General features: G+C 58.5%; 1 protein-coding gene across 1 annotated transcript; it reads right to left on the reverse strand.

Moving 5' to 3' along the window:
* Positions 1 to 3,172: 3,172 nt before the first annotated feature.
* Positions 3,173 to 16,053, reverse strand: Cacng6 (calcium voltage-gated channel auxiliary subunit gamma 6). Its single transcript, XM_005342262.5, has 4 exons — positions 14,635 to 16,053; positions 11,046 to 11,120; positions 9,718 to 9,855; positions 3,173 to 3,622 (listed from the first exon to the last, which is right to left on the reverse strand). The coding sequence occupies exons 1-4, from the start codon at positions 14,966 to 14,968 to the stop codon at positions 3,384 to 3,386; spliced, it is 786 nt and encodes a 261-aa protein (XP_005342319.1). The 5' UTR covers positions 14,969 to 16,053; the 3' UTR covers positions 3,173 to 3,383.
* Between the last annotated feature and the right edge of the window lie 161 nt (positions 16,054 to 16,214).

Consider the following 16,214-nt stretch of genomic DNA (forward strand, 5'->3'; position numbering starts at 1 on the left):
CGTAGGCTCCACAGGGGTCCTGCTTTGCCCTCTACTGTACGCCAGGCCGGGAGTGCCACTCCATACAAGTCCCACGACCCGGTGCCAGGAGGCCCCGCCCGCTCTGTGGGGATTATTATCGCATTTGCTCCTCACAGTGACCCTGGGAGGTCCGTGAAGTCTGGGAGGTTGGAGAAATGGAGACATCCAGAGGCCCCCGGGTCGCTCGGGGCTGAACCTGCCCCTCTGGGTCCAGGCGCTGCACCCAGGGGGACACGGCCTCTGCCTGCTGGGTCCAGGAGGGGCCCACGCCCGGCTCTCTGCCCTCTGCACCCTCAGCACTGTGCTGGGCACACCAGGAGCCAGGGGAGCACTGCCCCCCAGTGGTCCCCCACATTTCCTGGATGGCAGAGCCACGTTCTCGGTGGCTTTCAACCCTGGGGCAACCTATAATGACACTACCCCTGCTGTCATGCTATAGGACATGAACGCCACATTCCCCATAGAAGATTAACAGGGAACATGCCAAACACAGAACCTATTACGTCCCACGGTACCTGTATGAACCTGCCGGGCTCATGCTTCTGTGGATTAAAATGGTGCAAAAGCAATACGTATTCACAAGAAACCACACTTTGAATTTTGAAGCTGATCTTTCCCGGGGTTGGACACCTGGTGGACACCTGGTGGCAGGTCCGGGGTCACACGGGGAAACCGCCATCTCGGCAGCATGTGTGTGGCTGGGCGGTGACGTCCCTGGTGAGGTGTGTTGAATGCATGGCGGGACTCGAGATGTTCCATGTCTGAACGTCGACGGACGCAGCCCGAGGCAGAGTGAGGTCACCTGCAGTGAGGTCAGTCATGCCAGACTCTGGGGACATGGCCCGGCACGCTCCAGGAGGTCTCAGAGGGTGATGGCAGCAGAGCAAGGGGTCTTACGAGTTCTCAGGCTCAGCACAGCAGCCCGTGGGTCCGCCCAACCGGGTCGACGTTCAGGGCACAGCTATGTCAAGCGCCGTCTTACGCATCTTAGATATTTACACTGTGGCCAATGACGCCTCAATAAAACCGGACAAAACCCCCACAAAAATGAAAGGTTTAATTCAGAAAAAACATACCCAGGGGATTTCTCTATTTGGACGGCTGGGTCATCTCTGTCACGAGGGATCCTTCCTAGTGCCTTCCTTTGTGACACCCCCAATCTTTCCTAACCCCTGGCAACCACCAATCCCTTCTGTGTCTATGACTTTATCATTTCAAGAACAAGAAATTTGTTTTAACCCCTCGGCCTGCCTCTGCTCAACAACTCGCCATGGCTCCCTAGTGCCCGCAGACAAAGGCCAAGTGACACAGCTGGACAGGTAGGTCTCCCCGCCTCCTCCATACTGAGACCTCAGCCTCTCTTGCCCCCTAGACCCCACTCACAGGCTCCGCCATCTCTGGTCTCCCTCCTACCTGGAAGGCCCAGAGCCCAGGAGCCCAACGCCGGCTTTTACTCTTCCTAAGACTCAAGTTAGGGGTCTCCTCCTCCCGAGCCTGAGCCAAGCCCCCTCCCCAGGGGTTCTTCCCCCTCTGGGCTTCACGGCTGGAGCCCCCACCTCTGCACTCGCCAGCTGCCCAGTGGCCCGGCCGAGCTGCGCTGGGAGGCAGGTCCAGCTCACTTTCCTGCCTGCTGCCCAGCACATCGGGGATGACAGGTGTCCCAGGAGGACCCAGCTCCCGGCCCACGGGTGGAGTCTGTCTGTGGGAAGGGACCTCCCCTTTGGAGTCATCTCAGACAACGGGAAAGCTGCAAAGGCAGTCCAGAGGGGCCCCAGGTCCTCACCAGGCCCTGGTCTCCCCCGCAGTGACCCCCCAGATGACCATGTCGGTCAGGCCCGCGAGGCCTCCGACTTAGCCAGTGTTTCTGTCGGTGGCCCATTTCTGCCCCAGGACCCTGCACCGTCTGCGTCTGGCCTGTCTCCCAGGTCTCCTCTCGTCTAAAGCTCCTTGGAGCTTGTTCTCCCTGACCTTGGCCGTGGGCCATCTGAACCAGCGTGACGTCACCTCACTACTCGGTGCAGTAACTAACGTGACCCCTTCCAAGCTCACGGATGGAGGTGGGAGGTCCTCGTTTCCAGGGATGCTGATCCTCCCTCTCCTCTCACACTCCCTGGCACGTGTGAGGATGGTTGTGCAGAAGATCCGTGTGTGAACCCCACCTTCTCCACTCAGTATCTGTGTGACTTGGAGAAAGTTGCTTCACTGCTCTGATCCTCTGTGCTTACAGCAGTCCAACGAGCCCACGGACGGCAGCTCAGCAGCACTGGGCCTGTTGCCAAGATGACGCTCATGAACGCTCAGCCCAGTGCCCAGAACACAGGAGGTGCCAGGTGCATGAGGTCTCCAAAGGGAAGAAGCTGGCCCTGACCACAGTGCCCACTCACGCCCACTGGGAGTACTGGGGTGGGGGTCCGTGGCACCCACTCCTTTGTCCTGCTCCTTGGTCCTCCTAACCCTCCCCAGAATGTCCCCTGTTAGGACACCACAGTCTCCCCAGGCTTCCCGGGGACCGGGGCTGCTTCTCTCACGACCCACAGCTGGCCCAGCCTGTGCTCAGCACCCGATTCCAGAGCCACCTCCACGTCTTTCAGCCCCTGTCCCCCACCCCTGGACCCCGCGAGGCGGGGAGGGAGGGTGGTCGGGCCTCCTCCTCCGCTGCTCCCTCAGGTGCCTGTCCCTCTGTGCGTCTGTGTCCACATCCGCCTTTCACAAGGACACAGCCGGTCACCCGGTCCCCGCTGACCCTCTCTCCCCACCAGGCTGTACTCTGAGGCACTGTGGGTCGGGCCCCCAGCACGTGGCCTTGGGTGGGGACACGAGTCGACCGTCACCCACGTCACTCCTGTCTCCACGTCCCTGGGCTCCCGCGGGACTCCAGGGCTGACAGGTGTGATGGCGGGTTTCTGGGGAGGACACAGGCTGCTCCGCCCTGCCCCAGAAAGCACGGCCGCGTCACAGACTCACTCCAAATCAAAGCCGTTCCATCTCCAAATCTTTAATCTCAAATCCGGTCACAGTTAGGTCACGGTGAGTTAATCCCACCCGAGCTGCAGGTTCAGGAGTCTCTCCGCAGGGGAACCAGTCCAGACCTGGAAAAGGGAGGCCCGACCCCCTCCGAGACCCCCCACCCACCCCAGCCTCAGTCTCCCCATCAGGTCCCCCCAGCCCCCCCAGGGAACCCTCAGGTGCAGAAAGCCTCTTCCTGTCCCACCCCAGGACACCAAGTCAGCCACCCAGAAGAGCGAGAAGAGCGTGTTCCCAGAGGAGAAGGCGCTGGTGGGAGCAGGTGCAGGGGCCCAGGGAGGGCCAGTCCTCCGGGGGACGGGCAGGTCTTCCGGGGCCTGGGAGGCACGGCGGAGGCTCTAGGTGGCCGGGGGTCCTCGCTTGGGGCACAGCGACCCCCAGGTCCAGGAAGGCAGGGAGAGCAGCAGGAAGCAGCCCCCGCCCAGCAGCAGGACCAGGCCGGCCGCCACGCCGCAGCCCAGGGACCAGGAGTACTCATAGGCCAGGCGCGGGGCCGGGCCGGGCTCCGGGGCGGCTCCCTGCAGCATCGCCTGCACCGCGTGGCGGAACACCTCCAGGCTGACCAGGAGCAGCAGGCCTGCGGGACAGAGAGAGGCCGCTGGTCTTGTCACCCTTCCTTAAACAGGACAGCGGGACGACGCACATGGCACCAAGTCACCCGGGTGGTGCACAGATCTAGGCAGACGTGGCGCCTGCCACGCGAGGCCCTGGCGCTCCTGTGGACGGGGTGGCTGAGCACCTCCTGTATCGCAGGCCCTGCTGGGGAAGCGGAGAGAAGGAGCAGGACCGTCCCCAGAGGCGGAAAGCAGCCTGGTGCTGCCCAGGGGTGGGCAGAGGGGTGGGGACGGGTTGTCAGTTTCGTACGTGTGGCTGCCAATGTCCCCAATGCCACCGGCTGGCATGCTTCCAAATGAGCAAGAGGGCAACTGGCATCTTGGGTGCATCGCCCTGTGATTTTAATCAAAAAGTAAACACAGGAATCAAGAAACACAAAGTTCAAATTAAGACTCCAAGACTCGGGCACAATGGCGCACGCCTGTAACCCCAGCAGCTCAGGAGGCTGAGGAAGGAGGATCGAAAGTTCAAAGCCAGCCTCGGCAACTCTGCGAGGCCCTAAGCAACTCAGCGAGACTCTGACTCTAAATAAAGTTCATTTTGAAAAAAGGGGACGTGGCTCAGGGATTAAGGCCCTGAGTTCAATCCCTTGTTACCCGCCCCACCTCCAGAAGACTCGCGAAGGCTCTTTCTGAAGAGTGACAGTGAATCACTAAAGAGAAGAAAGGAAACAGGCCGAGGCCCGTACAGTTAAGAAATGGCAGAACACAAGACGGAGGCAGTGTCGGCTCTCTGCCCCGAGCCACCTCCAGGAGGGGACAGATGCTAAGCCAAGGCACCGAGGCCTGCAGACACGAGGCAAAGGAGGCCGGAGCCGTGAAGGGACCAAGCTGCACCTGTGAACCTGTAGGAAGCAGCACCGGACAGGCCAGAGCTCCTGACGGCCAGGAGCAGCCACAGTTGGCTCCAAGGTCCTGTCACATCTGAAGCTCTGTTTCAGGGACGTCTGGAGTCGTCCTGCCTGACGAGCCTCGTGTCCTGCACGTCTCCAGCGGCAGGCTGCCAGGGTGCGGCCTCCCCAGGGAACTCGGGAGAGTGGGTAGTTCAGAAAGCGATGCCTGGCAGGGAGAGCTTCACACAGGGCCACGGCCAGGGTGGGCGGGCACTTCAGATGGTGGCGTCACCCAGAGCCGCTTGAGCCCAGGGGCGGAAAGGAGCAGGCCACACAGAAGACTGAGCCACGCTGCTCCAAGCAGAGGGAGCAGCCAGCACCAAGGCCCTGGGGCAGGTCACTGTGGACCGGACAGGGTGGGTGGGGCCGAGGTGGCAAATGGGCTGCAGAGTCTTTGAACCGCCAGACAGCACCCCCTGGGCCGGAGGCCACTGCCTCCCTTCTCTTCTCCACCTCCACTCCTCCTTCTTTAAAACCTGGGGCCTGGGGGTGCAGCCTGGAGCCCGGGCAGCCCCTCCCCTGGGCTGACCCGCCTCATTCAGCAGCCCTCAGTGGGGTTGCGGGTGAGAAGGGTCCACACACAGAGAGACCAGCCAAGTCCCCGTCCCCCCGAGCTTCATCCAGTGATGAACGGTCAGCTAAAGGTCACGTGTTGAGGTCCCAACCCCGAGTCCCCAGAACATGGCCACATCTGGAAATGATTAAGTAAGGCCGTCAGCAAGGACTGCAACCCAGTATGACTGGGTCTTCCTCCTCAGAGACGGAGGCGTGGGCAGCTGGCCACAGGCAGGGCGGAGGCCCAGCCGAGGACCTGCGGGGGCCCAGAGGAGGCCCTGTGGAGGCTCAGTGGAGGCCCTGTGGAAGCTCAGCAGAGGCCCAGCAGAGGCTCTTGGAGGCCCTCCAGCCCTGTGGAGGCCCTGTGGAGGCCTTGTGGAGGCCCTGTGGAGGCCCAGCAGAGGCCTTGTGGAGGCCCTGTGGAGGCCCAGCAGAGGCCCTGTGGAGGCCCAGCAGAGGCCCAGCAGAGGCACGACATGTTTTCCTCACACTCTACTTCTCCTCCGTGGCAGCTGCTCACGGCTGGTGATTAACAACGATGGATCCACCTGAGACTGTCCTAGTGCCATCTCACCCCAGGCCTAACCCTGAGGGCACACGCCCAACTGTCACAGCCCTGAATCCCCGAAGGACACTGACATAGACATTAGGAAAAGACGTGCTGTCGGCTGTGCCTGTTCCTTAGTCTACACACACACACACACACACACACACACACACACACACACACACACACACACCGCCCATCCCCACACCCAGCACAACCACACAGTGTCAGGGCCACCTCGCCTCCGCCCGGCCGCACAACCCACAGGACACATCCAACTCTCGAATAAAACACTCTGAGGCGCCCTCGGGGGGAGGCAGGTGTGAGCGCCCCAGCACGGGCCCCGGGGAGCCGTGTAGTCCACGGTGTCCTCTGACTCAGTCCCTGGGGGGCTGCGCAGGGCACCCAGCCACCCACCCGGCTGATGGCCCAGAGGGCGCACAGTGCAGGGAGGAGGAGTGGCGGGTCCCTGCAAGGCTCCGTGGGTGGAAGGAAGGGTGGACACTGATGGGTGGACCCTGGGAGGGTCAGGGTTGACGCGAGGTGTCCCCCAGAAGCTCACGTGTGAGACAGTGGAAGAAGGTCCGAGGAGAAATGATTGGCGTGTGGGAGCCTCAACCCACTCAGTGCATTCGGCCCCGTAGGGTTAACAGAGTGGTGACTGGGGCCAAGGGTGAGGCTGGAGGACGGGGCCTTCGGGGTCCTGCCTTTGGGGTAGATGTTGGTGTCTGGAGAGGGGCGTCTCTGCCTCCTGGTCACCCTGCCGTGCGGGGCTTCCCTCAGCCACTCTCCTCCGCCATGATGCCCTGCCTCACCTCGAGCCCCGACCAAGGGAGCTGGCCTTCTAGGGACTGAGACCTCTGCAACCGTGAGCCCCAAAATGGACTTTTCCTCCTCTGCGGTCGCTCTGGTCGGGCCTTTTAGTCGCGGGTGTGAAAATCTGAATAAAGCAAGGGAGTTCTGGGTGTGAGGAGACCTAAGTCAGGGATGGGAAGGGTTTGCCCAGATCAGAAGCCGGTCTCCAATCCAGACGCGCTCTTTCCTGCTGATTCCCCGCCGTCTGTCCCAGCACACCCCTCTCCAAGGCCGGGTCACAGTGGCCCTCTCAGGACCTCAGGTTCACCAAGCTCTCTTCTCCTTGCTTAACTATGATGTGACATCGTTGAGGTCACTGCCTCGGACAGGCTGCCCAACTCTTATTGCTCACTCCCGCGGGGACGCTCCTTGTCCTTCATGTCACCGACTATGGCTTCTAACTGCAGGGTTGCTTGTGCGGCTCCTGTCTGAGTAGTCAGACCCGTCAGCGTGGCGACAGGCACCGTTCTGCACTGTTAGGATACTGCCTCCAGACACCTGCATATGTGCATGCATGTGCAACGTATGTATCATGTGTGTGTGTAGAGGTGTAGGTATGCATTTATTCATTGTATCACAGTAAATTAGATGAACTAGCGAATAGAAGAAAGAAAGGGAAGGGAACAACTGAATTTTGCCCTCTATCTAGGGAGATCTCCATTCATAAGACACGGCAATACTCTTCTCCACTCGTGTGGCTCTTGAACACCCACACGCCCTCCAGGCCTCTACCTCACCTGTTCATAGAGGCTACTGTGTGCACTTTTGCAAGACTTGCCTTGCCTTATACTCTGATCTTCATTCTGTTCTGCAAACTTCCCTAATGCTTTATAGCCTTTGCCCATTTTATTTCACCATCACGTTGACAACTACCACCACCACCATCACCACCACCACCACCACCACCACTAACATTACCACCATCCTAATCCCTACCACCACCATCACAACTGCCACCATAACCACCATCACACCATCGCTGTTATCAGAACATAACACCACCATCACCCCTACTATCACCATCACCACCATCACCACCACCACCATCACCACCACCACCATCACCACCATCACCATCACCATCACCACCACTAACATTACCACCATCCTAATCCCTAACACCACCATCACAACTGCCACCATAACCACCATCACACCATCGCTGTTATCAGAACATAACACCACCATCACCCCTACTATCACCATCACCACCATCACCACCACCACCATCACCACCACCACCATCACCACCATCACCATCACCATCACCACCACTAACATTACCACCATCCTAATCCCTAACACCACCATCACAACTGCCACCATAACCACCATCACACCATCGCTGTTACCAGAACATAACACCACCATCACCCCTACTATCACCATCACCACCATCACCACCACCACCATCACCACCACCACCATCACCACCATCACCATCACCATCACCACCACTAACATTACCACCATCATAATCCCTAACACCACCATCACAACTGCCACCATAACCACCATCACACCATCGCTGTTACCAGAACATAACACCACCATCACCCCTACTATCACCATCACCACCATCACCATCACCACCATCACCATCACCAACACCAACACCACCAACACCATCACCATCACCTGTTGCCATTACAACTGTCACCACTGTACCTTGGATAATTCCTATTATCCTTCAATTATCAGCTCAACTGTTGCTTTCTAGATCAGCTATTCTGCCACATACCACCACCACAGAACGTCCCCTTAATATGCTTTATGGTAACTCTCATCGCCAATTCAGTTGAATCATGACTTATGTAATTATTAGTTATACTCTTTTTCTGCCCAAATTGAGGCCCTTTGAGAGCAGAGTCGTCTTGTATTTATCTCTAGCCCCTATCATGCCTGGATCATAGTAGATGCTCATCAACACTTAAAGAAAGGAAGTGTAATCAATGATTTTTCTTTCCACCTGAGAAAAGTTTGATTCAACAAGGCAACTAAGGCCCAGAAGATGAATGGAACTTTCCCAGGGTCGTATACTGATTCAGGATCCAGACTGACTCCCCGGCTATGCCTCCGTCTCACCATACCGTGCTGAGCCCACAGAGACACCTCAGGAGAGTACTCCCCGAGGTGCCAGGTGTGTGCAGCAGAGAGGCGAGCTTGGAGAAGGCGGCCCAGGCTCAAGCCCACCTCTGTCCTCACTGTGTGAGTCGAATAACTCATCTGCCTCTTCTGAGCTTCAGTGTCTCAACTACAGAATGAAGAACAGTGATCTCTACCTACTGAATTTCTCCACATTATCGTCATGGATTTTATGCCAATTATTATTATTATTATTATTTATTGTTTTGCAAAAAAGTCTGGTGCAACCATCATGTGAAGCTTTTCTTTTTGTAAAAACAGTGCTGGCATGACTTAAAAGTAACTTTATTCTAAGCTAGCTGTCTTTGTGTAAGTTTGGGAATCACAGGATGCTCGTGAACGTAGGTTAATGCAGAGGTGATGGTTGTGCAGTTAAACACAGCAGCAGGCCTGTGGTAATCTGAGCTAGATGTATAATAAACTGAAGTCTTTGTTACTGTCAAGGGCCACATTTCCTATGATGCAGTATTTTTTTCTGGACCTTCAACTCCAACTCCTTGCAGACCCCAGGCCCCAGGCCCAAATCTCCAAGCCTGTGTGGAGACCCTCTAAATCCCAGCCAACCACCAGGCTTGAACTGTGCCACCGTTGAGCCTGATACAGCCCTTGGGTTTCCCCACATCAGAGCACGCAGCAGTGCCTGCAGACCTCCCCACCCCAGGACACAGCAGTGCTGGGGATTCCAGGTCCAAACCTAAAAAGGTACTTGGGGAGTAGTCCAAGCTAGCAACAGGCTTGGAGCTGTCCTGTGGCTGAGACTTCTAGGGCCCTGGGGCTCCCTCCTGCTCCTGGCATGCGGCAGTGCTTGGGGTTCCCACCTCTAAGCAGGCAACAATCCTTGGAGACCTCGGGTCCAGATCAAAATGGTATTTGTAGACTTTCCAGTCCTCAGCCAACAAAAGGGCTTGGAATTCCTCCATTTTGAGCCTATGATAGCCCTTGGGCTCCCCTCAAATCCCAGCATGCAGCAGTGCATGGAGATCCCGCCTCCCGGCATGCAATTGTGTGTACAGATCCCACCTCCCAGCATGCAGTGCCCTCAGCCCAGGCTCTCCGCCCTCACCTGAGAGGACAAAGCACACGGCTCCAACTCGGAGCAGGAACTCGGCTCCTTTACTGAGCACCATGATGACACAGAGACAGCCCAAGGCCATGACCACCAGGCCCAGCACGGCTATCACCGCAGCGGCTATGTTCACCTCTGCAAGGGGAGAGAGGAGAGGCAGAGATCACAGAGAGAGAACAAGAGGTTTCCTTTACAGGGGCCCAGGATCAGGAAGATGGGTGATTCAGGACTGTAGAAAAGTGGTCAAGTCGGTGGCCCAGTCCCGTCCAATAACAATCCTGTTGGAGAAACTAAGACTCGGAGAGGGTCAGTGACTTGCTTAAGGCCACAGAGCAGAAGGCACAAAGCCTGGGTTTTAGAAGGAGATGTGAGCAACTGATCATTACTATCATCTGGTCATCATTTCTGCACTACAGGGGAATGGTCCTCCTTGGGTGGACCGTGTGCTTGGCACACACAGGTGGGCCACAGGTGAGCACCAGGATGATGCCACCGCCAGCACGGAGGTGAGACAGAACAGGTGGAGCAGGCCAGGAACCACTGCTTGCAGGTAGTGAGGGGTCACTGCAAGCCCTGGGCTCTGGAAGCCTCTAGAAGCCTTGTCTCATGAAATCCTTATAGAAGCCGGATTCATGTCACGATCCCAATCCCTGTGCTGGTGGGGACACCCCGTGATGGAGAAGCCGTGCTCAGAGCAGAAAGGACAAAGTCCTCAGAGGTGCATGGTCCAGTGCGGTGGCAGCTGCTAACCACACGCGGGCTTTTACATTGAACGTGACAAATGAAACAAAATTCAACACTCAGCTCCCCTGTGACAGCAGCCACATGCCAAGTGTGCAGGACGGGTCCCAAAGTAGAGCATTTTCTTCTCCACAGGGGGTTCTGGGCAGTGCCCTTCTACGGTAAGATGTGTTTGGGTTCGAATCCTGCCTCTGCCACTTCCTGGGCGAGATGGCTTCTACCTTCTCTGGGCTTGTATCTCCTCTGGAGGAGGAAGACAACGCTTGTGTCCTGCAGTCAGGCCAAAGACTGGAGATCATCCAGACAGAATGCCCGGGGTGGGGCTTACGGACCCCAAGCGCCCATTCATGAGAAGCTAGAGTGCTGTCCTCAGAGAGGGACTGCCCAGTCCCGTGGCCTGTGGCTTGGGCAAAGTGAGGGGTCACAGCATCAGGCCCAGGGTCTGGAGAATCTGCACCACCAGTTCCCACGGACCCCAGAGCTGAGCCCATCATCCCGAGCAGAGTGGCGGAGGAGCGGTGCCACCAGACGTCCCTGAGCGTGGCCAGCACCCAGCCCCTGGTCCCAGCGTGAAACCTGCTCACCTTTCTTTGTGGTTCTCTGGAAGACGCGGGCGTTCTCCCCCGTGGTGAAGAATTTAAAGTAGGTGCAGTTGGCTTCTGTGAGAGCAGGGGAGAGAAGGGGGAGGGAGGTGACGTGAGGCGCTGTGTCCATTTCCAGGGTGGACCCTTAACAGAGCTCAGAGGGGCCTTAAAAGAGGACCTTAGCATCCCTGGTGCAGAGGAGCGGGAAACGCCTCTTGGCAGCCCAGGACGCCCGGGGATTCCCGCCCCTGCAGAGGACTAGATCCAGGGCCTCAAGTGGGCCATTAACTGTCTCTGGGCGTCCGGTGCTTCCTCTTTAACAGGAGGTGATAATCTCTTTCCTGGCTCCTTCCTGCAGGTTTGTTGAGGGTCAAGTGCGATTAGAGAGGGACAGCCACTTTACTCAACAAAGGCCACCAAGAAGCAGGACATGGGAGGCTAACAGAAGAGGGGGTGCTCCCTCCCACCTGAATCCAAAGAGCCCCCGCAGGCTGCTGTCCGAGGCGCCCCCTGCACAGGGCACAAACCCCGCCTGGCCGCTAGCAGCAGAGGAGCCTGGAGAACCTGCGGCACAGGAAGAGGCTCCACTCCAGCAGGAGCCAGAGAAATGCACTTGAGCCAGCAGGGAGGGGCCCCTTTGGATCAATTAGACGGGCGAATATTAAAAGGGCAGCAGCAGGCGGAAACAACTGGCAGTGAGGCTGTCCTGAGCTTTGGGGGAAGGACCGGACATGCTTTATGGAGCGTGTCACAGTCCTGCGCTCCATGATGGCCATCAGTGGAGCATGGGCCCCTGTAGGACGGAGGTCCTTAGGATGACCTCACCCAGCAAGGTCGTAGTCCTCCAAGCCTGAGTGAGCACACTCTGCAATGATCTCACAACAACGAAATCCACTAAGGATGCATTGCTCAGAACACGTCCCCATCGCGGTGTGACGCATGAGCCATGTTGATACCCCGGGACCTGGCTGTTTCAGTTCTGGGTCTGCACCCAGGAACAAAGCACATACAGGGGGGACACAGGTGTGGGTGTTCACTGCAGCCTCGATTATAATTAACACAGAGCAGGAATGACCCAGGTGTCCCTCTCTCAAGGACAGGCATATATACGAGGGGACGCTCCCTGTGGAAAGCTCTGCAGAACGCAGTAGCCGAGAACTACGACAACAAAGGCGGGAAGACTTGAGAGACGGGTGTTGAGCAAGAAAAGTCGAATTAGGCCGATTAAAGAGCAGGATGAAATCTACAGCACGACCTCATTTATGCAAATCAGCACACACAGGTGGGCAGAAACTGACTCTGCTCCCCAGGTGGAATGCATTGTCAAACACCTGAAAGAGCTGAGTCAGGAAGGAATGGGAAAGAACCAGGTTATTCAACACAGCACAGGAAGGATCTTCCGGGCTGGTCACCATCTGAGGACCCGAACCTGGGAGTGGGATTCGTTTGATGTTGTGTATTTTGTGTCCGAGAAACTTTAACAAAGGAAAAGAACTTTCTGAGCTGCATTTTAGAGGCAGATCTCCCCTCAGGGCTCTCCCAGTCAGAACGCTCTTGTCCTACAGGTGGGGAAACTGAGGCTAGGGAGGGGGAGACGTGAGACCCACAGGAGTAAAGGACCCCCGAGGGGGACCACGCGGCCTGCAGAAGTGGAAACGGGACTTTCCTTCTGAAGAGGACATGGAGGGACAGAGAGACACCCCTGAGTCCAGTGAGCTAGAGTGGGCGCCCCCTGGAGCACCGGGGGAGGGGAGGGACATGCAGTGTCCAGCAAGGAGCAGTGACAGGTGCGAATCCTGCTCCTGCAGCGGCAAGGGGTACTACCGTGCTTCCTGCCACAGGGTGGGGTGCAGCGGGTGGAGAAGCCTACATCCCTAGGGAAGGGTGAAGGTCCTGTTGGGGCAGGTGGGCTGTGGGGTATCCCACTCTGGCTACGAATGACTCAGGACTTCTGGCTTCTTGACCCCCAGAGGATATGGCAAATCCCATCTGAAAAGCCACGGGTGTGAGGCAGCTGTCACCGCCAAGGGACATGAGTCATTCCGTTTCTCAGACATCAGGAGACTCTGAGAGGTCCTGCACGGGTGACAGTCAGAGCCCTATAAGGAGGGCAAGTCCCTCCTGGCCACCAGAGGGGACAGCAAAGACGTGAGGAGCCCCATCTTCTTTTTAGTGAGGTCAGGACACCCCGGTGGCGTCGTGAGGAGCCATGGAGGCTCCTTATGGAGGAGTGAGGTGGGACACAGCGGCACTGCTCTCAGGAGCAGGGACAGCCAAGATTCAAACCCCACATAACTCGCCTGGTTCACAGGCTGGGCCACCGAGGTCCCTCGAGCCACCGAGGTCCCTCGCGCCTCCGCGTCGCCCTCGGTGGAACGGACCTGATGATCACTACTCACGGGACTGGCAGGACAGGGGACGAATCCATGCACATCGACTCCTTAGAACAGAGCCAGGAACTACGTACTCGTCTCACATTTTTATTACTGGGGAATCCCGCTTGGCGGAAGCTTGCGATCATCCTGCTCAAGACCCTGAGGGCTGACAGCTCATCTACAGGAGTGAAGTGGCTAAGACAGTCTCCTGGACAGCAGAGGATGCCTGGTGCCCACTTGCTAGGAAAGGCTTAGGACACCCTTATTTGGACCCTATGGATAAATCCACCTGGAGAAGTAACAGAGGACAGAAACCCCATCTGGAGCCCAGAAGGGCAGGACCCTTTCTGAGGGATGCTGCGATGGTGGGGCATTGTGTGGATGGCATTGCTGGATACCCCACACGGGCAAAGTCACAGGTGGCATCATGAATGGCCAGAGGGGAGATGCCTAAGATGTTTTCTTTGGGTGGGTAGAGAAGTGCGCTCCTGCCCAGTTCTCATGAAGAAGGCCTGCGGGGACAGGTAAAGGGCATGGCATGTGCCGTCAGTGAGAGCTAAGGGACAGCCCTCTGGCACAGCTGCAGAACTACTGTAGGGGAGGCGAGGGGCGTGGAGAGTCTGCAGAGAAAGTGAGAAGGGCCGGAGCTGCAGTCAGGCCTCCGGAGGAGAGAGGGGCAGGAATGAATGGTGCCAGAGCACAAGGCCCGCCCCGGGGCGTTGGCAGGTGACTGGCAAGAGCTTCATTTGGCAAATTCACAGGGAGCGAACCTGCACAGATTCTACACTGGGGTGGGCAGCAGGGCGGTCTGTCTGCCCAGAGCTCACAGCCAGGGAGTCCGTCTGTCTCCAGGGGGAAGACTGTCTGGGACGCAGGCTCTCTGTGGGCACATGCACCGGGGTGCAGGCATCTCGGGGGTGTGAGTGGGGATGTGCTGTCAGGTGTGCTCAGGCTCTCTGAAGGCACCAGCTGGGTGCGGGGGCACAGGCTGGTGATGGGGTACAGGCCGGAAGACAAGCTCTGAAGCACAGGTCCCCTGGGGACAAGCCAGTTAGGAACATGGGCCAGGTCTGAGTGCCCTGTCTGTCTCTGAGAGCCCAGGCAGATCTGTGCACAGGTCTTTCTGGGGTGCAAGCTCTCTCCTGGGGGCCCGGGTTCTTTCTGGGGCGTGGCTTTCTCAGTCTCTCTACCGGGGTCAGGGCATGGCCTCTCACCTCCAGGCAGCTCGGCAGGGCCACAGGTCTCACGGCCCTCGGGCACGTCCGCCAGCCACAGTCGCTTGGTGCACACCTTCCACAGTCCCAGGTGGGCGGCGTCACAGACGGCACTGCTGTTGGCCTTGTAGGTGTTGAGCTCCACCCAGAACTCTGTGCCCACGGCCAGCACGGCCAGTGTGGCACCTATGGAGACCAGCAGCAGCACCAGCTTAATCTTCCCCTCTTGCTCTGGTGTCAGGAGGACTCCCTTCTGCCCCTGGGCACGCCGCCGGCCTGCAGCGGCCCGCCGCCGGTCCTCCTCTTGCATGAAGAAGTTGGACCACATCATCATCCTGGCTGCAGACGGGCCTCAGGGAGGTCCAAGCAGGCAGAGCTGAGGAGGGGTCCTGAGGGGCGGGAGGAGGGGCCTGGCACAGCCTGGGACCTTGAAGGGAGCCGGGGCTCAGTGGGTGCTGGATGATGAGAGAGGAAGAGCTGAACCTCAAATGGTGGAGTCAGGTGTCCTCCGGGGCTCGGAAGTCGAGAAACCTGGACCCCAGGCAGGGGAAGCCTCCAGGAGGAGCAGGGGCTGCTCACGCAACTCAGCAAAGAGAACCAAGCCGGGAGAAGGCAGGTGCCCTGAGGCTCACCTCACCAGGGGGCGCCTGGGGGTGCAGTGGCAGGAGAACGGAGCACCCACCCGAGCTCAGGGGCACTCCTCTGGGGTCTCCACTAGGGCTCCGAGTCTGGGGTGCCCAGAAAAGGGAGCTGAGCCCTGCTGTGTGTTTGAGAGATGTGGCCCGGATCCTCTGGGCTCAGAGTTTGAGGAGGGAGGGCTTGGGGCCCCTCTGGGGAACAGAGGATAAGAGCTAGGTCTGGGTCTCAGAGAAGCCAGGGAGCCGCAGCATTCACCGCAGATCAGCGGGGTTCAGAGGAATTCTGGAATTCAGCAAAAGGGAAAGGGAGTCTCCCTAGTTGCTCAAAAGAGATCTCAGAAGCCGGAAACTCCCTGCTGAGGTCCAAAAGGGACGTGGCTGGGCGTCCATAAAGGAGTCTGGGGTACGCTGCTCAGAAGGGAACCGCGAATCCCCGCTGGGTTCAGCTTGAGGAGCCGTGGTCCTCACTGAGGCTCAGAAAGCAGGGGAAGGGATCCTGGACTTGACAGGACTCTTGGGACCCGGAAGGGACTCGTCCCTTGGGGATCACTCTGCCCCCCCCCTCCCCCGGGCTCCCAGGGCCTGCCCGGCTGCGAGGGCTCTTGGCTCAGCTCCAGGCCTCGAGACCCCCTCGGGCCTCCCTCCCCGGCCTCCGGGGCAGGGGCCCCGCTCGCTCTCCTGCCTCGGCGCCGCGCCGACCCCAGCTCCGCAATGCCTCGACCCGTGGGCTCTGCTCGGCCTCCGCCCGCTCGTCCGTCCGCCGGCCTCGCCCCGCCCGCCCATCCCCTCGCCCTCCCGGCTATTTCGGGCTCGACCCGTAAATAACACCCGCACCTGTCGCCGGCGCCTGTTGCCATAGGGATCCCGGGTATTTTAAGGGGACAACCCGGGCGGGGTGGGGGAGAGGAGGGGCTGGGACTGGTCTTAAAGCCGCTGAAGCCC

The sequence above is a fragment of the Ictidomys tridecemlineatus genome, chromosome 15 (assembly GCF_052094955.1).
Source record: "Ictidomys tridecemlineatus isolate mIctTri1 chromosome 15, mIctTri1.hap1, whole genome shotgun sequence".
NCBI lineage: Eukaryota > Metazoa > Chordata > Mammalia > Rodentia > Sciuridae > Ictidomys > Ictidomys tridecemlineatus.